General features: G+C 42.4%; 1 protein-coding gene and 2 non-coding genes across 5 annotated transcripts; all 3 read right to left on the bottom strand.

Moving 5' to 3' along the window:
* Positions 1 to 12: 12 nt before the first annotated feature.
* NCBP3 (nuclear cap binding subunit 3) lies at positions 13 to 21,367 on the bottom strand. Of its 3 annotated transcripts, XM_030472583.1 has the most exons (19): positions 20,790 to 21,367; positions 19,075 to 19,140; positions 17,322 to 17,427; positions 16,332 to 16,457; positions 14,024 to 14,152; positions 12,052 to 12,125; positions 11,074 to 11,182; positions 10,230 to 10,329; positions 9,808 to 9,914; positions 9,158 to 9,443; positions 8,192 to 8,349; positions 7,310 to 7,474; positions 3,367 to 6,805; positions 2,633 to 3,146; positions 2,156 to 2,241; positions 1,513 to 1,538; positions 955 to 1,022; positions 634 to 701; positions 13 to 187 (listed from the first exon to the last, which is right to left on the bottom strand). In XM_030472583.1, the coding sequence occupies exons 1-13, from the start codon at positions 20,931 to 20,933 to the stop codon at positions 6,570 to 6,572; spliced, it is 1,806 nt and encodes a 601-aa protein (XP_030328443.1). In that variant the 5' UTR covers positions 20,934 to 21,367; the 3' UTR covers positions 13 to 187; positions 634 to 701; positions 955 to 1,022; positions 1,513 to 1,538; positions 2,156 to 2,241; positions 2,633 to 3,146; positions 3,367 to 6,569. The 3 variants fall into 3 exon arrangements, 2 of the variants coding, with proteins under 2 accessions (XP_030328443.1, XP_030328445.1); XM_030472585.1 differs by lacking the exon at positions 955 to 1,022; XR_003989552.1 differs by lacking the exons at positions 2,633 to 3,146; positions 3,367 to 6,805; positions 7,310 to 7,474; ... (9 more) ...; positions 19,075 to 19,140; positions 20,790 to 21,367 and adding an exon at positions 2,540 to 2,568.
* On the bottom strand, positions 266 to 339 carry LOC115602173. The gene has a single exon (XR_003989619.1). It is a non-coding gene; the product is annotated as a small nucleolar RNA SNORD65 (small nucleolar RNA).
* On the bottom strand, positions 1,166 to 1,240 carry LOC115602169. Its single transcript, XR_003989615.1, has one exon. It is a non-coding gene; the product is annotated as a small nucleolar RNA SNORD49 (small nucleolar RNA).
* Positions 21,368 to 21,423: the final 56 nt, after the last annotated feature.

Raw genomic sequence — 21,423 nt, 5'->3', positions numbered from 1 at the left:
CAGACCCAACTGTTTGTTTTGAGATCGGATTTTAATGTATGTGTCATCAAAACAGTGTAACTGTTATCATTTCTTAACATTTTAGGGCAGAAAAAGACATGGTCTTTACAAACACTAGTCCCCAAGCTCACGCACGTGTTTTACTGGATTGCTTCTTCCTCAGACAAGATGTTCTCAGCATAAACACCTGTAATACAACAGCATGGGTGAGTTAAGCATTTAACAATGCAGCAAGTGTCAAGCCATTTGTTAATGTAAGGGATATCATCAGAAAAACCTTTGCTCACCACCAGTCAATCTGCCGGTAATTCCAGCAACTTGTGGTTAGTTTCATCATATGATATCTTTAGCTAAATTGATCCATTTGTAGCAGAAACAAGACCTTTATCCCTTTGCTCTACAGTGTCATCAGCAGAACTGCAGTGCAGAAGACAGCTGCTCTTACACATTTACTACCTATGTTTTATTATGAAGTATTTTTTGGCCTAGAACTTCAATTATTATACTTTGAGAGCTAAGAACATACAGACAGAGAAACACAACCAATGAGAATGTTCTCAACTAGGTAATGCTGCTGAGATTGTAAGCAAAAACATCACATTATACTAACAGCACACCAAATATTAAACTCACCCAGAGGAATCTCCTGCTTTTGCTGTCTCACTGCCTTCTGCAGGACTTGTGGAGAGCTATAACATCACCTGGTAGACATGAGGAACAATTAGTACACGGCAGCAGAGACTGGCAACTACACCTAAATATAGATACCAGGAAATAAGTATCAGGCTTTGACTGTTGAGGGAAGAAAGGCAGGAGAGCAGATTGATTCAAGCTATGAAATAACTCACAAAACATGCTTCTCAAGCTTTTTGTAGCCTATAAACCTCATTCATTCTCAATTTAGATTCCACGTGGTATAAAGCTCCACATGGGTCAGTGAAATTCATTGCTTACCTTCACATTAGGGCCATCTCCAAAGAGCAGCCTACTCCCTATGTCACCTTCATCTGGAAAGCCAGGCTCTGCAGAGAGTGACACAGATGGACATGGAGCTATGTTAAGATACTACAAGAGCAATTTTCACAGACAAGTATAAATAAGAGTTGCCCCATTAGTTCTAGAAGACAAACTTCCAGAACACAAACTCTGCAGGCACGTAGCTGTGTTTCAGACAAGTAAGGATGTTATCGTCAGTTCTCGCATCTGACGGCACTTCCTATTCAGGGTTATCATCATCAACAGCCAACAACTTGTGTATTTGATCCCTTCAAACACTGTAAATTGCTTCATCCTGAACCAACAGTTGTCCATTTTCCCCTTTGTTTATAAAGGGCATTAGCTCTCTTAACTTACTGATATGTAATATTAGTTTAAATGAGTTTTGAGTCAATTTGCTTTAAGATATAACTGCTACATGTTATTTTTTACTAACTGTCCTGCATTAACTGCTTCACATCAACGACTTTTCCTAACAACTTTGTGCACCTTAGTACAAAAGAAACTTTAACTTACCTTTTTTACTTCAAGCCATCTTTCTGCTGTGGGAATAAAGCAAAAGCAGCATTACTAGAAGAGCCAGCAGCAGTAAGTTTAGAAAAAAAGTAGGTTTATAAAGTAGTTTATTATAAAGTAGGTTTATGCAGGAAAACAAATCAACCCCCCGCCAAAACCAGAACCTCAGGATCAATGGTCTAAAACCATCACCCCATGTCCTGTCACAACAGGCCCCGCTAAAGACTCTCCCTATCTTTCTTATAGGCTCTTTTGAGTACTGAAAAGCCACAATAAGGTCTCCCGGGAATCTTCTCCAGACTGAACAACCCCAACTCTCTCAGCCGTTCCTCGTAGGAGAGGTGCTCCAGCCCTCGAATGGAGTGACCCGTTTGCTAAATATATCGCTATAAAACTAAATCCCCATGGAAGGCATCTGAATGCCATGTGCTCACTGCAGAGTGTTACCTCCACAGCCCGTCGGGAGGCCCCAGCAGCAAGGGCCTAGCCCTAAAGCGGCCAGAAGGCTCATGAGGTAACCGAATGTGATCAGACTTTAAGCCCCTTCACAGCCCTTCCTACAGCTCGGGCATGGTAGTGCCTGGTGTTACCTCACACCCACCGCCATTCCCCGGCCTCCCAACCGCAGCCCCGTCCAACTCACCGAGGAGCCGCTCGCAGCGGTCCCAACGCGGTTCCCGGCCACTCTTAACGTGGTCCCGGTGCCGCTTCCCGCCTCCATGTCCGGCCCTGTGGGGACGAAGGGAGTGAGCGCCACATACTGCGAGCCCGCAGCACGACCCGCTCCCCCTCTGTGTGTCCCCCCCCTCCGCGTGTCCCCCCCCTCCGCTTCCTCGAATGGTCGGGCCCAACCCCAGCGGCCCTGGGGACCGGGAAGCACGGCGGACGCCACCACTGCGGGGACGGGGGATGCGGGTCCTCACCTTATCGTGGCTAAATGATAAGGCGTGCTACACGTTAATGGCGCCTCCCCCTGCCCACCTTCACCGCCCAACCGCCTCCAGACCCTAAAGCCTCCCTCACCCACCGCCAGGAGCGCATGGCGAAAGGGCGGCTACCCCGCGGCGACCGCTTATAAAGGCTTGGGACGTACCACCCCGCGGAGGGGGGTGAGCCGTACCACTGCTGCAGCAAGGCCAGGGTGTGTGGAGGCATCCATTTCCTGCAGCGGGGCAGGGGAGGGAGCCGGGTCTTGGAGCTCCTTTGAGCATCGCCAAGCGGGTGGGACCCTGATTTTAGGCGTCCCTCTGCTCAGTTGGAGGCAGGAGAATGGGGTCGTCACGGCTGGGATGGGACAGGCTGCACCTCGAAGTGGGGACCCCCATCAATGTGGGTGAACAGTGTGCAGATGCAGCAGAGCAAGGCAAGGGGATGCTGAGGGACATCAATAAGGGCATCACCAGCAGAGAAAGGTGTCATTGTCCCACGCAGTGTTTGTCAAGCCACACATGGAATACCACGGTCAGTTTTGGTCCCTTCTATGCAAAAAGGTGTGGACAGGCTGGAGAGGGTCCAGAAGGGCCACAAAGATGATCCAAGCAGCGTGTTAGGGAAGACCGGAAAAGGTGGGTTTGTTCAGCCTGCAGAAAAGGCGGCTCGGGGAGATCTTGTCATGGTGTTCCAGTATTTAAAGGCTGCAAAGAAGATGGAGACTCACTTCTTACACACATGGAAAAGGCAAAGAGTGATGGGCATAAGTTACTCCTGGGAGATTCTGACTGGACACAAGCAGAAAAATTTTCACACAGAATAATCAACCATTGGAATAATGATAGAATAGTTTGGGATCATCCCAGGGAAGTGGTGGATTTCCCAACGTCGGGTGCTAGGACAACTAGTCTAGGTCATGCTTACCTAGAAAGCTTGGACCAGATGATCCCCGAGGTCCCTTCCAACCTTGGATTCTGGGATTCCATGATCTTGCCCCCAGAAAGGCACAAGTCCCTCTCAGGGCAGGCTCCTCACTGTGAATTGATGCAGCACTGCTCTGTATCATCTGTGTTCCAGCAAATTGGGATGGGTCAGCATGATTCCAGACCACTTTTATTTGGATCAGAACAGCTGCTTAAATAAAGGATTCATTATTTTCACATTATAAGGTCATCTTGAACTGAAAATAAGGGGTTTATTTTGCTTTCCTTTTCTCTGTTAAACACATGGGCCATCATCTTCGAGAAGAAAAGCAAAGCCCTCTCTTTCAAGTCTCACATCAGTGTCGCACATTGAGAGCCTGCCTGAGGGCAGCTGCAGGCACAGAGCCTGCAGCTTCCACAACCATTTCTTCTACACAATGCAAGTCACCTTACAGAGCAAAAAAACCCCACAAAATCCAAAAGATCCTTTTTAAACAGCGAAACCTCCCCAGAGGAAGGATTATGTGGTACTGTGAAGAGTCCCCCAAAATTCAGACCCCCTTTTCCCTCCAGCAAAAGCCAAACTTCTCCTGCTTGCAATTCTCAACCTAAGTTCATTTTAGTGCGACAGAAGGGGACTCACAACACAATTCTCCATGCAATCTCTCTCCAGGTCAAACAGATTGGAGTTAACTGTGTCGAGGATATAGCACTCACTGAAGATTCAGTGCTCATTTTGAATGAGCAAAACCCAGCAGTTCGTGTGCAGGGAACTAAGGAAGGCCAAAGTTAGAATTCCTGATAACAGAAAACACTTTTTAAGGCTTCTCTGTGCATCATCTGAAAGCAAAACGAAGCAAACAAGTAGAAAAACCCCTCTCTATAGGTCTCTTTAACAGTAAACCTCTATTTTTCTTGCAGCTAAGCTACTGTGGTGTCATTAACACACAAAACTCTCTCTTTGAACCATAACTATGACTGACCCAACTAATGTGGAGTCATTTTAAGGTGTATTTATGACTACCTGGAAGAGAGAAGCAGCGTTAACAGCTCCTCTTTCTCAAACACAAAGCCTTTGCCTACATTGCTTTTCTTGATTTCACACATCCAGGAGTTCAATCTTTGGTATCATTCTGCCTTTCACAACAGTCAGTCTGCCCTTCACCAGGCTCAAGTTATGAGTATCCACATGGAAACACAGTGGTTATCAGCAACATCCACACTAGAGCACAACCTGTGGCTGAGCTTAAACACATGCAAGGGTTCCTGACAACACAGAAACCTGTTTTCAAGAGTAGGTGCATGATTCGTTTCTACCATCTCCTCTCAGGAAAAGGGAAGGTCATAATGGGAAAAGGGAAGGTCATAATGGGAAAAGGGAAGGTCATAATGGGAAAAGGGAAGGTCATAATGGGAAAAGGGAAGGTCACAATGGATTCAAAGCAGTAACACAACAAAGGTTTACTGGCAAAAAGAGACTGGTTAAATAAATTTTATCAGGATGTTGAGAAATGGGTATGATTCTATTTGAAAGCTTTGGAAGAGGTATTGATGAAAGCACACGTTAAAATGAATTCTTACAGTGATCAGACATTGCAATCATTTACTCTCAACAGGACTTTTATGAGACATATTTATATAGTCAGTAATTAAATAGAAAACCAAGGATAAGTGTCACAAAACAAGGAAATAAAAAGGCCTGAAGCCCAGTCAGTCCCCAGTTACCTTCTAGTCACTGTACCTTTCATTTTGCCTTTTGTTTCCCATGCTGCTATTCTTAAACATAATAAAGCAGTAAGAAAAGTTAATTGCAGATTCCTTGCTTTTGGGAAGCCTCAAACTTACTTCAACTTAGTACAAAAAACAGGGATGGAAAAGATAAAACGTGTCTGTTAAAAAGCAGGAAGGAGAAGAGAGATTCAGAGACATTTTGGACTGAGAACATAGGAAACAGGGACAACACAAAGAGATTTTCAGCTTACCCAAATGTAGCAGACAATGGTTTTGCTACCTGTTGTGTTTACCAGACTGTGATGTGCTGCATCATTCCTTATTTCAAACCACTGGCAATCCAAATAAATGCCACAGGCAACAAGAAATAAAGTAACTACAGTTGCACACTGACCAAACCTTTTTCCTACCTACAGAGGGGATGCAGGTAAAAAAGCTGAATGTAACAAGTCAACCATGTCCACATCCACATGAACTATACAAGAAGAACACCCAAAAATATTGACATGAGACAGTGATCCTCGAGTTTTCCTTTTCTCTTTCAGTTATATATATATATATATATAGTTAAACAGCACGTAGGAAAACACTACTATAGCTTTCACCGTGGCCAACAGGAAAATCCTCACAAGTAGAAAAATGGATGCTTCTCAGTTGTTAGATTTCTTCAAAACGTAACACAGAGGAAATGAAAGAAATGCAATTTCTCATTGTGTAACAGCAACAACAAAAACTTAAACCCTTGGCAATTTACACAGTTCTCAAACCTCCAACTTTGCAGTCTTGAACATCTCTCAATCCCTACTACAGCAGAACATAGTATCACCAAAAGAAAGGAGGAGGATTCCTCGAGAGCTGTGATGCTACTTGGATACTATGTGAAATTCCACTGTACCAAAACGTTTTACTTCCAATTTACCTCCAGTATTTTGGAGGAAGGGAACATGATAGCCCCATTCAAGCTTATCCCTGCTGGCTGCCCACCCAGGAAGCACTACTGTTATTACCTCAAGAGGAAAGGAAAGGTGCTGGTAAGAGCCAGAAGGGCAAGGCAATGATGTTGATTCTGAAATGCCCTGTTCTTTGGAAGAACTGTGTAAAATACGTTGTTAAAAGCCTCCATGTTAAAAATATTAAGAACAAAAAAGGTCTTCTTAAAAATACAGAGCATCTCTGCCTCTTAAGTTCAAAGCTTGGGGTGGGGGGAGAAGGTGTTTTGCTAGAATTAACTACAGGTTTGCTGTAATAAACATATATGACAATGCCCTACGTAACACAGGGCCACCCACAGACTCCAGACAAACGTGATTGCTTTAGGTTTCAAGTGGTGGTTGCATCTCTGGTTTGTATAAAAGGAGCAGAGACGCTTCTGGAACCTTCACTGCAGAGTCTTTGCCAGTGTCCAGGTTTTGGGCAAAGGAAATCTTGCCACACTGCAGAGTCCTAACGTTGAGGATCTGAATGTAAACCCGATCATGACTCCGAGTCTGATCCCGAGCTGCTTTCTCGGCTGATTTCGATTTGTAGAGATGGTAAATTATCCAACCGACTCTTCTTTTGCCGAGACTGTTCTTTTTCCTTTATGAGAGCACCCCAAACCCGCTGGAGCTCTGAGTCATCCTCCTCTGGAGCTGCCACAGAGTTTTCAGGTTTATCTGAAGTCTTTTCTTGTGCCTTCGGAGCAGACCCTAATCGGGTCCATAAATTACCTGACGGGATGAAAACCAAACATCCTTTAAGAAGACAGGACTAAGAGGAATGCTGGGGGAAGTCTGAGGAACCTAGTGTTGAATGCATTTAAACTCCTCATCCTTCTCCCACCTTGATGTTTGGCATTAAACTTACTATGCCTTGAAGCAGTATATGAAATTACAATGTGGAATGCTCAGTGCAGACTTGTTCACTGTTTCCTTTTTGCAGACAATGCTACATGCAGGTCTGAAGTGCCACTGCATTCATTACATTTGGTTTAGTGCCCTGTTTTGCCCACAGTTTTAAAGTAGTCATCTACTTTTAAGCATACCTATACAAAACTATTGCTCTTTGAAATACTCAGCTCAACCTACCTACATCTATTTAGATTTGAAAGCTCTGAACAAACATTTGCTGGTTCAGTGAAATTAAAGAACATCCTTCATCATTTGCTGCTGACATTTCTCTCATACTCTAAACCCAAAGGAATTGCAGTATTATATGTTCTCCATAAAACTAACCTGATTTTTTCTCTCTGGTATCAGAGTAGAGGCCTTTAACATCTTGTTTGGGGATTCCTAACCGGCTGTGGACATCTGATATCGGTTCTCGACGAGGAGCAGAGGTACTACTTGGAGGTTTAGCTTCTGGAGAACGTGGTCTTTTCCCCAGTCTTCGCCGCACATCTGGGGATATTTTCAAGTGATTAAAATGACAAAACCCATGTTGCATTCCCTCCAGCTCTACCAGCCAGTTTTATGCTCATTCACAGCATGTACAACTTGAAACTAGACAGATTCTCTGGTCTTTGAAGCCTTTCATACTCAGATTTCAGTCCTGGCAATGGCTGCAATACAGCGTATCCAAATTTAATCTTTCTTTTTTCTTGGCAATAAATTTGACATTTAATGTTTTCACGTTGTGCTCTATCCAAAAGATTGAAGAACTTACTCTATGGCTTGCTCCATTTCTGTTTTAGGTGCACAGCGTGTACATATCCAACATAAGATTATATGAAAATTGATATGCCTTCAATGATTCCTTTCAGATAACAGATACCTTGCTTTGCAATTCTAAGACTGCTTGATATTTTGCAGAAGAAAATGAAAACCAGAATACAAGAATCCTAAATATATTGATACTTAACCCACAATGTGCATCTTGCCTTCTGAAGTTTGTTTTAGCTGGATGTTTCTCGTCTTAAAGGGGGTTCAAACAAAAAGATGAAGGCAAAAGGAGTTACAAGACTTAGGTGCCAACATAAAATTAACTGTATGAATGCAGAAACTGCTGCTGAAAAGAACTCCATCAGGTTAGTTAGGTGCAGTGAAGCACAGATATAAGAGGAATATATCCCTTTTAATGAGCCAGTCAAGTTCTACACAGTGTGAGTTTATAAGTACCTGATTTTACAGTGCTGTTTGGCTGACGTGGCCCACTGTTGTTCTGCCGTTTTTCTTCTAACAGTAGTCTCACATCTGCCACCTTCTCTGATGATCCTTTATTGCCAATCCGGTTTCTGATGTTACTGGTTGCTATGCTATCTGCTCGCATGGAATTCCTAAAGAAAAGATTTAACATCCCTTAAATGAAAGGAAATCTCGCACAGTTCTGAAGTCCTCCTGAATGCAACATTACATCATAGAAAACAGGAATATCAGGATCTCTAAACTGAGAAACAGTGGTAAAACATTACTTAGAGCTCATGTTCCAGTCAGAATCCCAAGTTTAGCTATAATCACATGAATTCCTCAATATCCACTTCAAAACAAGTATCGAGTTTGTCTCCTTAAGGCTGTGCCTCTGCATCAAAATTCAGAGCAGGTATGCAGCCTCAAAGCTGTCAAAGGACTCAACATTATAATGAAGTCTAATGAGACTACTGAAGGGACACATTAAAGTGATTTTAATAATCTACAACATAAGTGATTTTGGTTAATATGCCCATAATGAACATGGATTCCTTTTTGTCATCAACACTGGGGGGGGGGTTATTCTTCTTTCTGAGAGGAAGGGGTAAAGGGAAATGAGAAAGAGGAGTTATTGAGTTATTTCTCCCTGACCTAGCTATGAAATGCAAGAAGCTAATTGTGCTGCTTGCATTAATTTCTATTGATTCCACTCTGAGCTTCATTATTATCAATCAGCAGGGTTACAGAAATCTGCAAGGGAAGCTGTATTTGAAAAGTGTTAATTGTAATTAAAAATATGTATCATTTTTCTGTATTTTGTATTTATTTTTACTATCAACTACAAAATTATGTTAAGAAGTGAAAAAGTAGCTTTGACAGTTTGTCTTGAAGCTGCGACAGCTCTGTCACTAACTCAGAATGCCTTTTCACTGATCCTTTTAAAGAAGAAACTTTTACCTAATATTTTTCAGCTGTGACTCCACCTCGTCCGCATACATTGTCATTTTCATGCTCTTTTTGGGAGAGGGTGTTGATATCATTTTCAGTTCAAGATCATAGTCCATTTCATCAGAGTCAGATGCACTAGCACTCGACCTTCGGGCTGCACTGCGCTCTCGGGACTGCTTGAAAGCTTGCAACTCATCACGGTACTCTACCACAACTCTGTCATCTTCATCCATATCCTGATCTTCTTCCTCTTCTTCTTCCTCCTCAATAGGCTCTTCGGGAACATTTACTAAGCCTGTAGCAAAGCAAATTGCTTCTGATAAACGGAATTTTATCATCCATATAAAGTACTTTAATGTGGGAGAATCACTGCAATTAATGATCCACTATAAATAAGTCTTTGTGGTTCTCTAAGGCTAAAGAGAGAACAGAGTGTAATAGAGAGTGGCATCTATGTTACAGAACAGCCTAAGTGGAAGAAAATCACCACAGGACAGAAGTAGCCCATGGTGTTCACTATCTCAGAAGCCTGCTCAAGCACAAAGCTGGACTTCACTTCCATGCACTGCAGGGATCGGATGAGGGACTGATTAAGGCTATTCCGAGCTCTCCATTCCCCAGCTGTGCTCCTACAGGGCTGACATACTGGTATCCATTACCTGAGTGACGATGTTTATAAGGAGGAGTCAAGCCAACATCATCCCCAATAAGTGTCCTTTTCTTTATCACATCCCGATGGATTCGGCGTGAATGGTATCTTCGTTTCCTGAAACACCACAAAAACAATGACATTCCTGTCACAGGAAAGGCATAATGAATGAGCCAGATTTGGTCCTGGATTAAGCACACACAGTTATCACTCACTTTAACAGCAGACAGACATTTACATCAGAAATCTGTCTGGTTTGAATATAGACATCCTTTATTTTCATGAGAAAATGCTCCCCTTGCACAGTCGCCTTGCAAAAACATTATTTACACGTAGGAAGCATCTACGTAAACCAAATAGAAAATCCACAAATTAAAACCATTTTAGACTTTCTCACCCTCCGATATTCCAATTCTTCTATCCAATACTCACCAAGAATTGCTAAGAATCCCCTTCATGCCTCCATAGTTGGGATTGCCATATTTCATGTAATACTGGCTTCGCCTTGCAGCTCCCAGCTCTTTCTTATCATCTGGAAAAAACATAAATTAAAGGAATATTTCCCTCTTAGAACGTATCTTACACCACCAGCACAAAAATAAATAACCCTCCAGTCAAAGACACCAAGGGAAAGCAAGACTATGTGTTATAGATCAGCACTACTTCAATCTCCTTCATGAAGGACACGGGTTTGCTGACACCTCTGGAATTTCTCCTACCATCACAGTTTTGCATCTAGAAACTCAATTCTAGGAAGGCTGAGTTTCCACATATCATTCCACAGAGCATTCCATGCCCTTGTAACTGCTGGAGGCTATACTTACCTTCTTCATGACCTTTCTTTTCCTTACGGATGTGTCACTTCCCTCATGGTCCAGGAATTATACGGATGTTCATTTTACTCACAAATATCATTTAATCTCTCAACTGTATTTAGCAAGAATTTCCACTAATATCTCATCAGCATCTCAAATTCATTTCTTATTTATAAAACATGACGTTTACCCCTGTGGAGAAGGGCATCATAAAACCTATTCTATGGTATTGGGAAGAATGCCCTGAGCCCAAGATGTATGTACCATAGTTTTGATACAACTTGGACTGGATTTAATTTACACATTAAATGTGGCTTTATTGCAAACTCTTAAGACCTAACGATTAGCAAAGAAACTAACACTTGTGCAAATAAAAAGCAGGTACTTTGAGTCAGTGATTAGTCAACAAGTCAAACTACAACAAGCAAGAATTCATTGTGCTTGTTAAGCTGGTCATTTACCTTTAGTAGCAAATCTCATGAATAGCTTGTTTCCTTTAGCCAGTTTATTGGCAGGGCGAAGATCATTACGCAGGAGAGAATCCTCTTCTACCTGGGAGAGGGCATCCAACTTTGGGGGGCAAAAGAGGTATTTTGGACTCAAAAATAAGATTACTGTTGAATGAAAATGGGTTGCTTACAGAGCAGCAACCGAGTATTAAGAAAGTTACTTTTCAAGTTATGTTCAAATAATTTGCTTTTTTTCCTTGACAAACTGATGTGAATTTGTAAGTAATTTGCCCTGAAGATTTAAATATTTCCTTCTCTTACTAACTAACATTATCTCAGATTATTAAATCCAGTCATTTTCAAATGACACTATCCTAATGGCTGAAATGCAGATAATAAATAGCACAACTTGGACACTGAGATCTTTTCTTTTTGCTTGTTTCATCTCTAAATGGTTTCACTAACAGGTTCTCATGCCCTCATGCAATGACTAAAAGGTTTTCTTTTCCATTTATACCTGCTTTATAGAAACTAAAATTCAGACTTCCATGACGTACGAGTGCTCACTGAGCCATTCCTAAAGAAAATACTAATCACACCTATTCGATATTCAGCCAGTGAAGATTAAATCACTTACAAAGCAGCAATGCCTGTGCTGATACACACAAATACCTATGGCCAGTTTAAACCCTGTTTGTCTCTTTAAGCACTGCCTTTGCTGCCATTATTGTTCTTTCATTGCCTCCTCTCAGCAGAAAAGAGCAGCCAGTCTGGCTCTTACATGCTGGATGCCCCATCACTCTTCACAAAACACTCTTACATAGCTATTCTCACCAACACTGTATCTGCACTTCCTGTCATTTCCCCATCTGATTTACTTTAAATTGTGAATTGCAAATATATATGGTTAAAAGTGTAATGTTATGAAGGCTTCACACCAGCCAGAGCCAAACTTCCTTAATGGTGTTCTCACTTTCCTTTTGTACTGACCTCAACATCACTTGGATTGTCATCCTCAACCTCGCCTTCTTCTGTCTCATCATCAGAACTTTCTTCCTGTTTTTCTAAGAAGGAAAATAATGGGGGGGGAGGGAGGGGGAAATAAACTCCATTTAGCATGTCAGTCATATTTGGTTATTATTACCTACAGTCTCTGAAACCAAAGGGAAGGTGTTATCCTTTCTTCTGTGCAGCCCAGAGATAGTCAAAACAGGAAATGTCTACAGAGATGTGAAGCACACATGAGCATGGAATACAATTAACCAGGATTAACCAGGAGCATGGAATACAATGAACCAGGCAGCCTCTGCAGGTAACTGCCTGCAGCAGCACACATGGATTAATTTAATTCTCTGAAAGCAAATGAAATGACACTGCATTTCAGGGTATCACAGAGATCAGCAAGGCCAAGACTGTAAAAGGCAAATAAGAGCTTATTTCCTTTAGCTTCCCTTTAAAATGCTGTGAGTACCTACAAGTATTCAATACTAACAGAGTAAACCAGGTGATTATTCAAAAGCTTAGAAGATTCTGAGAGAGAAGGAGGAAAAACCCCAAACCACCACCAAAACACCACCTTAGTGACTTCATTCCAAAGTGAATTAACTGACACAACAGTGCACGCTTCCAGAACTGCTGCAATTGTGAGATGATTGCATAGATTTTCCAGGGTTCTTTTTAGCTCAGAGTAAAAAAATCATATTGGATTCCAGCCCCCCCAAGGGATGCACAAGGAATGCATCTAAGCCAGTTACTCCCGTGTAGCTGGATGCATTTCACACCTTAAGCTGTAACTGAACAGTTTGTACTTTTATCTAATATCCCACTTTTCCAGCTGAACAGGATTAATTTAGATGACAGTTTTTGTTTTGAGATGTGGTATAATGATAACACAATGTGTAACTTGTAGCCAAGAAGATTAAATACATGTATTTACGCTGCATTTAAACAAGACAGTCACTAATCTCCAGTGACTTTATAACAAAGTCTTACTTGAAGCACTATCAACATTTGCCCCTGCATTAAAGCCACATGGATGGTTGAGGAGCAACTGCATTGTAGAGAAAAGCAACAAGAAAAGGGGATGAATTAGAAGGATCCACAAGTTTAACAAAGCCCTAAATCCCAAACTTTGTCAAAATGCCTTTGGTAGCACTGCAAATATCTAACAGAGAGATTGGCTACTTGCATTTTGTTCATAGATCGTGTTTAAGGACAATCTATGGAAGAGTTAATAAATACAACATCTCTCTTTGCTTTGGACTGCATGGTACAGTGCTTGGAACCACAGCAATTTATCACACCAGCCTACCAGCAAACAGTCCTAAGGCAGGAAAAGCCTCATTCTTCATTTACACCCATAAAAGTAAAAATCAATCTACAATTCAGGCATTCAGGTACCAGATTTAACACAATATGAAGACATATTTTTACTGCTTTGCTCTGGTATAACTGACCTTTCAGGGTGCTGCTTTCTTGACAGTATAACGGCCAGATGTAGAGATGATATACACAGTGGTGAAGTGCTAACCTGTCACATCAGTGTGAACGATAAACTTAAAGGTGGTGGATCAAGAAAGGAAGCAACTGTGGTATTTCAAAACCAGGACATTTTCTTACACCTGCTTTTTCCACACTTGGAATTCATCCTTTTACTGCCACAGCCTTATTTCTGTGCCACAAGTACCACTACAAATATCACATCCGAATATGACCCTGTCATCTAACATGTTCAGTATCGACTGAATTACTGCTTTTGGTCTAGCTCCAACCCACCTTTTAAGAAGCAGCTTCTTCAAAAGGTTTCCAAGATGAAAGCCTTTTTTAAAGTGGCAGAATACATTTACCTGAAACTATACGATAGAAGCTCCTTCAGTAATTCAGGTTATGCAGTACCCAAGCCCAAGTTTAAAGTTTCACTGCTTTAACTAGGTGACATCTATATATGCATGTCTCAATCTACCTTTCTTGGCTTTTTCAGCTGTCTTCTCTTCATTGTTTTCTCTGCTTTTTGTTTTCTCCTGATCAGGTAAGGAACTCATATTAATCAGAGCCCGTGATGCTGTTACTTCATCAAGCCAGACCACATTACCTGTGACATATAAAAGCACACATGAAACCATAATGCAGTTTGTATAGTCAAGCAGTCACATACACTGCCTTACTGGAGCAAAACTGCTAACAGAAACACCTTCATATGGTGACATGGCAAAAGAAGGAATCAGATACACCTCTTGCAGGGAAAGTCACTCTTGAACACACTTGGGAAGCTGGAGGACACACACAACAACTGATTCTAACCAGAAAGACGGAAACACACAATCATATATATCAAAGCCTGCTGCCTGAGTGAAGGATATTGGATCAGGGTCAGTGTATTTCAAGAGGAGGGGAGAAAGAAGCCTTGATTTTTTTCCCCTTTGGCAATTTAACCCAACCTTGGACTTTACTATGGAATTCTGTTAATCTTTTCCAAAAAGCAGGAAAATAGGAAAGACTACACTTTGTACTGATCATCATGTCACAGGTTAACAGTACATGCCTTGCACATGCCTTATGTATCAGCAGCTGGTCCTAAAATATAACTTATTAGGCCAACGAAAAGCATTTCATAAATGTCAAAGTTGAAAAGAGCTAAAACTGCTTAGAAACAGGTTTTGAACAAAAACTTTCTGCATTCAATGCAAATACAGCAGCAAATGTAATTCACTGCTCTGCAGTTCAGCAGAGTGTGTTCAGGTATCACAAGAACTATGCAGTGTCCCAGAAGAAAAGATTCTCTCAAATTACTTGAAGAGACTCGATTTACAAGGTGAAGAACACCCACTTTTGGTGCTAACTTCAATGACTGGCTAATAACTTTCCATTGCTGTATGCCTACCTGCTCCTCACATCTCCATATTCAAAGCCTGTATCATTTTATGCTCAGCAATTTGAAACACAGAACACCATCTAAATTCACCTCTGCATTAAGACACCTCAAGATATAATTGAGTTGGGAATGTGGCACTTTCTGCCATGCTATGACACAAATCTATGCTGAAAGGACAGTGGTTTTTCTTGGTATTTTCACCATGTAGCTGCCATGCTAACTCATAGAGCATGAAAATGAACCCCTAAAGAAGATGTGGTTTAACTGTAACAGGGTAAAGTATTGTTACCACTCTGAAGCCTGCATTTCTGCACTGGAAGCTCACTCCGGTTCCATACTAAATTTACTCATGTATCACTTAAGAATCAGGATCATTGAAAGGCAGCCTCAAATACAGAGTTAAGCTGTGCAGTCTCTAGCTTCTGCATCACCACAGCAGCTCTTTGTCCACCCCAGGCTCATTGTGTTTCAGGTTTTCTGGCAGCTTGTGGCAGCACATTGAGCTGTCGTGCACAGTGACTCCAAGGTTACCAATAGTATACCATGTATTTTGTCTTGCACTGGAACTTAATTCCTTCAGGGTCATTCCAGGGATCCAGGCTACTAATTCTCAAGTCTTAGCCATGCTTGTTAATAAACCAGTTTCCAGCAATCCCAATCCAATTGGAAAACCTGCACTGGCTCCTTATGATTTCAGTTACAACATTTCTAGCCACATGATAATCTCGGAGCCTTCCAGTTCCATGATCCAGCATCCAACAGGAGCAAACAACTCCTACAGTGTTTAGTATCCTGAAGAAAACACGGCTGTCAACAACCTTCTATCTTCCTGGCAATCTCACTGCATTATTACTCCCCCAAAACAGCCCTTGCAACATGAATTTACATTCCTTTTCCAATCTATGTAAATCACACTCAGCCTCTGCCTTCTTCCACCCACTGATTTTTCCTTGAGAATGCACTAAATAAATATGGCAACAAGTCTGCTCCTCCGCAGCACAAAACCGACCTGCCTAACTGCACTCAGTCGTGTTCTCTCACAATGTCATCTGCTGTGACACTCACAGCAGGTATACTCTGTATGTCAAGATGTAATTTTAGACCTCCTTTTTTTCCCCACTCAGACACCTGCAAGTTGTTCTATGCTATCTCTTTCCAATAGCAAATCCTCAACCAAATAATGGGTTTGATTTTCACTATATACTATATATTATAGTATATAATTAATATACTACGTTAACTCTTTCCTTATAAATCTCTTTTTTTACTAAGGCAAATGACAAGGAGACTAACACACATAAAGCTCAGTGACTTCAAAAGCCACTAGGACATATGAGGTACAGCTACTACTGGCACTAGAACATGAGTAAGAATTACAGACAAAAGACTGCTTACTTACATGATGTATCATCTAACCACTCAATATGAGCAGGAGGATACTCCTTGAAATAGGCAAAGATGTCCTGTGTACTCATCTCATCCACTCCACAAATGTAAATTGTGTCTAATCTCACTTTAGGAATTGCTGTAAAAAGGAAGAGACATAAAACTGGTACTTATTCCTATGGAGGAAGCTGTTGTAGTAGTAACATACAGATTTATAAAGCAAACACTTTAAATAAGTTAAATGGAACCTGATTGAAGCAAGATATGAAGTATACCATTCTAAGAGCCATCACTTGAATTATTCTTCCACAATGCAAAACTTTATTAAATTGGGAATTAAAAAGAGGCAATATTACAGGCATTGGCAGATTCTGCCCAGCAATCAAACTGCCTTAAAAGCTTTACTACTTCTTGTATCATTTAATGAGAGCTGCTACAGACCACACAGCTTAGCAGGTCCATCTAACTGGCTGCCAGAAGCCCTGATCTGCTGTGCACACCTCCTGGCTGATCTGTTTCTATTCCAACATGCCCAGCTTGCCATCTGAGGGCATGTGCACAATCAGCCCAGCTTCACTGTGTGTACAGCACAGAAGCTGACCTCGCTGTGCACAGGACACTGTGTGCTTCACTTGTACACACAAACAGCGCTCAAGGTCTGGCCTTTTCACAGAATTTAAAGGTTCTTAAAGCAGCACTGAGCCAGAAGATGAATCCTGGACATGCAGCACGCGGGCAAATGGTAAAGAAGGAATTGTCATCTTCTTTCTGGGGTTGGTAAAACAAGGAGTGAACTGAGAACAGCCACATAGCTTAAAAACCAACAGTATTAAAATGAAAAGGTGAAAAAAGACAGAAGTGATTTCTTTTGGCAATGATCTGGGAAAACCTCTAGGGAGGCATTATAGGATATTATAGAATATTATAGGATAAATCAAGTAAAGGAACTGTGAGGAAGTAAACAAAGGAATCTTTTCTTCTTGGCTGCTGGATAAACTCCTACCTTTCTTCATCATGTCCCGATCCAGAGCCACATTCCTCTGGGCCAGATTCACTTCAGCTCGAAAATGAAAGCGCTTTGCCCTTTGTTCCTTCTTCTCAATGGCTTCCTGCAAAATGCACAACAATACACTCAAAACAGGAATCTCAGCAGCGTTCCCAACAAGCAGCACTGAAGGACCAGGTATTTAGAACAGAAAGTAACAGACAGCAACAATCTGCATTAAGTCTGTTCATTCTGAAGAGACCTGTAAGGTTCAGAGCTAGAAATAATTCACTAAAACATCTCTGTGCCACTTAATAGCTTTAATGCAGGACCAGCAACATAATGGGAATCAGGATGCATGGAAAATGAGGCATCTTGGACAATGCTCAAGCTCCATGACAGAACAGTAACATTATCTTCTCCTTCCTAACAGATGTACACAGGCTGTGCTCAAAAATAAAAGCTCACTTAAAACAAGCACTTCTACTATGTGGAGAATCAATCTTTTCAGATTATAGAGATTTTCCACTGTTTTTTATATATATATAGAATAAAGACTTGTCTCTCTCCACATGGATTTAGCAACACAAGCTGGAGTGCTGACTATGGACATCTTTAGACTGGCAATTCAGGCTGCTTTAAACAGCTCATGAGCAACAGCTTATGTGGCTCTTGTGCAAGTTCTGCAACCAAGAAGCTCCTTGTTCTGCAGAATTCCTCAGGAAGCTTTAAAAGGTTTGGGATCTTACTAACCAAAGTCAAACATGGAACATAAGCTGCACTTGAGCAGAACCTGCCACCAATTACAGCCAAATAAACAGGGTTTTCAGCACTTTTTAAAGGTTGCCACAACAGCTTTGGCCACGTTTCTTTAAGTGTTTTTCAGAGTTGCACCATTAAAGGACATAACAAAAGATGAGAGCTTGCTCCTGACTTGGGGAACTGCAAATCCTTTACTGAATTACAGAGCGCACAAGCTACTGAAGCCAAAAAGCTGATTTTCAGTCTTCATCTGGAACCCTTTTTGTACTCTTTGATAAGCACAAGGTTCACTAATGCAAAATGGGAATATGTGATTTGTCAGCACTCTGCTGTGGTGGGGATTCATATTGATTAGAACATTTAAATTGTATCAGTCCTATAAACTATAGGACTAAATTCTTTTTCTCCACTACTAAATACTAGATATAGTGGCCAATTGTACAGTGTGACACAGCCAATTCACTATTAAACGTACAGAGATGAGCTGTAGGATTAAGTTTCTGAAGTTCCACGGAATTATGCAACTTTCAGCTATTTCAATGCAACAGCTGCTCACATTCTTCAAGCTGTGTCTTAAATAATTAAAGAAGAAGATGCCCTTGGAAGACAAAGCAATGAAACTTGATTTTCCTGCCAAGCACTTGTTCTTCCTTCTGTCACGCTCCCAAGAGGAAAAGCCACAGCTGACTTGCCTCAAAGGGTTTGGCTTTGCAGTATCGAGTGGCACCGAGGCAGTTGCAACAGAATCATTGTCAGGTCCTGGCACACAAACTTTGGTCACTTAAAAACACCAGTTCTCATAAGTTTACAAAAGAGATCAGGTCCTGATGCAGGCCACAGCCAACAAAAGGAGAATTCATTCCCTAGGTGTTGAAAACTGCAGCTCTCTCAACATGAGGCTAAGCTTTTGTTCATGTTGGGGAGGAAATAAATGAAATGGTTCCTCCCTCCCAGTAGCAATAATTAGAATATGTTGAAGTATGTTGAAGAACCATAGCACAGGAATTACCTTGGAGGTTACATCTATTCCAGTAATGAAACTTCCAGCTTTGTTTTCATATCTCCTACTTGTGTCCTGAAACAAAGGGAAATGGTGATGAATTCTCAGTGAACACTGAAAGCAACATATTTGCTATGCTGAAAATAACCAAATCTGGCCATTTCTATGAGAAATACATCCTCTCTTCCTTGAGCCTCACTCCAAGTGACACTTCTAGATAGAAAGGTACAAGAGCAATGATTCTTGCTGATGTCAATGAAGGTAAAAGCATATGAGCTGAACCAAACTTCCTTTACTATATGGATTCTTTCCTTTGACACAATCTAGTTTCAGTGTCTGCTGCTGCAATGGTTTTTACTTACTTACTCTCAGCAATGCAGGGGAAGTCATCAAACACATTTCCTAACTAAAACTCCCACAGTTTTGGCTTCAGATCTAAGTTCCTTGTAAAACACAAACAGATTGAACAGTGACACACAACTCTTCAAGTGTCAATTTGCAGCTTTTAGTCTCAAAAGTCCGACCACCAAGACATGACCACACTTAACCAAGTAACTTGTTACTCTGTCATTATTTCAAACCCAATCTCTAAATACCAGCAAGACAAAACATTACTGTTTTGATACAACCCGACTGATAAAGAGCAAAAATAGAGAATGCTGAGTTCACTAAACCACAGTGACTCTGGACCAATGACCCAATTCTGTCCCTTCCCTTGTTTGCCTGTGTAAAAATGGCACCTCCTCATCCCGGCACCCTCAGAACCATCATCTGGCAGAAGTCTGGAGCTGGAAGGACACATCTTGCTTTCTTTAGGAGTAAATATGTTCTTTACGTTTGTGCTGCAATAGTTATTTTGGCTAAATAGTTATTTTTTTCTACAAAGTAGGCCAGTCTCAGCTTAGAAATACCAAAGGACACACCATGTAACTGCTTTTCTTAGTAACAGCAGCAAAGTTTGCCTAAAGTTGCCAAATGTTTAGTTATTAAAAAGAAAAGCAAAATAGTATTTTTAAAGTTAAAAAACTTAGTGTCTAGGTTTGCCTCATGGAGCACAAGGAAATAGAGAAGGGTGCTGTCTCTTAGGCCACTTTTGTGGTAGAAGCTCAAGCATGGCAATAGATCATTAGATTAGTTTGTAAAGTAATTCCCACACAAGTTTTGAGAGCAAAAGACTAGTGAGGAGTTTAGAACTCCTCTGACCCATTTTTAGGTATTAAACCTAATCCTACAAAAACTTCTATAGGAGCAATTAGGGACAAGGAAGAAAATGGGGGGGAAATGGAAAGGAAACCCTCAACCCCCCCTCACCAGAGCCCCCGTTCCCAGTGCCTCCACCTCAGTTCTCCCATTGCCACCCCCTGCTCTAGGTGTTCCCTGAGCTCCTTTTACACTCTCCCCCCCACAGCCCTCCTCCACAGTCCACCACTACCCCCCAGATCCTCTTCTCCGCCACCTTCTTCATTCCCTTCGAGCCAAAGCACATCCTCTGACGACCTGCTCCCTCACTCCCCTCACACACCTCGAGTTCCCCTCATGTCCCCACTCCCCCTACCCTCACCCCACCGCTTCCCCGCACGCACCCCCCAATATCACTCCTTTTCCCATGAGCGTCCCCCCAAATGCCTTTACAGACCCCCTCAGACCCACACGCTGCCGCCCCCCCCCCAGTCGCCGGTCCCTCCGTGTTCCCCCAGCCCATACCCACACCTCATGCCCCTCACCGGAACGAGCTCCCGCAGCGAGCGCCTCACAGGGATGGTCTCCAGCTCGCCCTCTTCCACCTCCATAGGCTCAGGCTCCGGGCCGCGGGGCTCCGCCGCCGCCTCCGCCTTCACCGAGACCCGCAGGCCCCGCACGGCCGCCATGGCTCCGCCAGGCCCGCCCTCCGCCCGGACACCGAGACGGCGGTGCCGCCGCCTAGAACCACCACCGAGACGTTGGGGTGGGTAGAGCGCCACACGAGGCCAGCGCCGGGTCGGGGCCCATGGGCTGAGAGGCCATAGAGACACGGGGACAGAGCGGCGCGGCCGGCGGTCCTCCGGGGCTACGGCGAGCGGGAGGGCCGCGCCGCCATCTTCCCCGATGGCGAACAGGGAGTGGGGCACCGCGGAAGAGCTTATGGTTCTCTACAGGCTTAATTGTTCAGGGGCTCAAGTAGTCTCTTTCTAAGTGTATTCCCAACCCAAGGCGTTGAGAGTGAAGCCTCACCTCCCCTTGGCCTAAATAAACCGAATGGGTTTTACTTGTCTCCATAAGACAACTTCCTCATTCCCTAATTACACCAATTAGCTCCATCCCCTCACACAATGAACCCAAATCACATCTTGCTCCCGCTTTGGCACCTTTGCTTCCCCA

Source organism: Strigops habroptila (genome assembly GCF_004027225.2).
Source record: "Strigops habroptila isolate Jane chromosome 13 unlocalized genomic scaffold, bStrHab1.2.pri S16, whole genome shotgun sequence".
Classification (NCBI taxonomy): Eukaryota; Metazoa; Chordata; class Aves; order Psittaciformes; family Psittacidae; genus Strigops; species Strigops habroptila.
The sequence above is the reverse complement of the archived record's forward strand: the minus strand, read 5'-3'. Positions and strand labels throughout refer to the sequence as shown.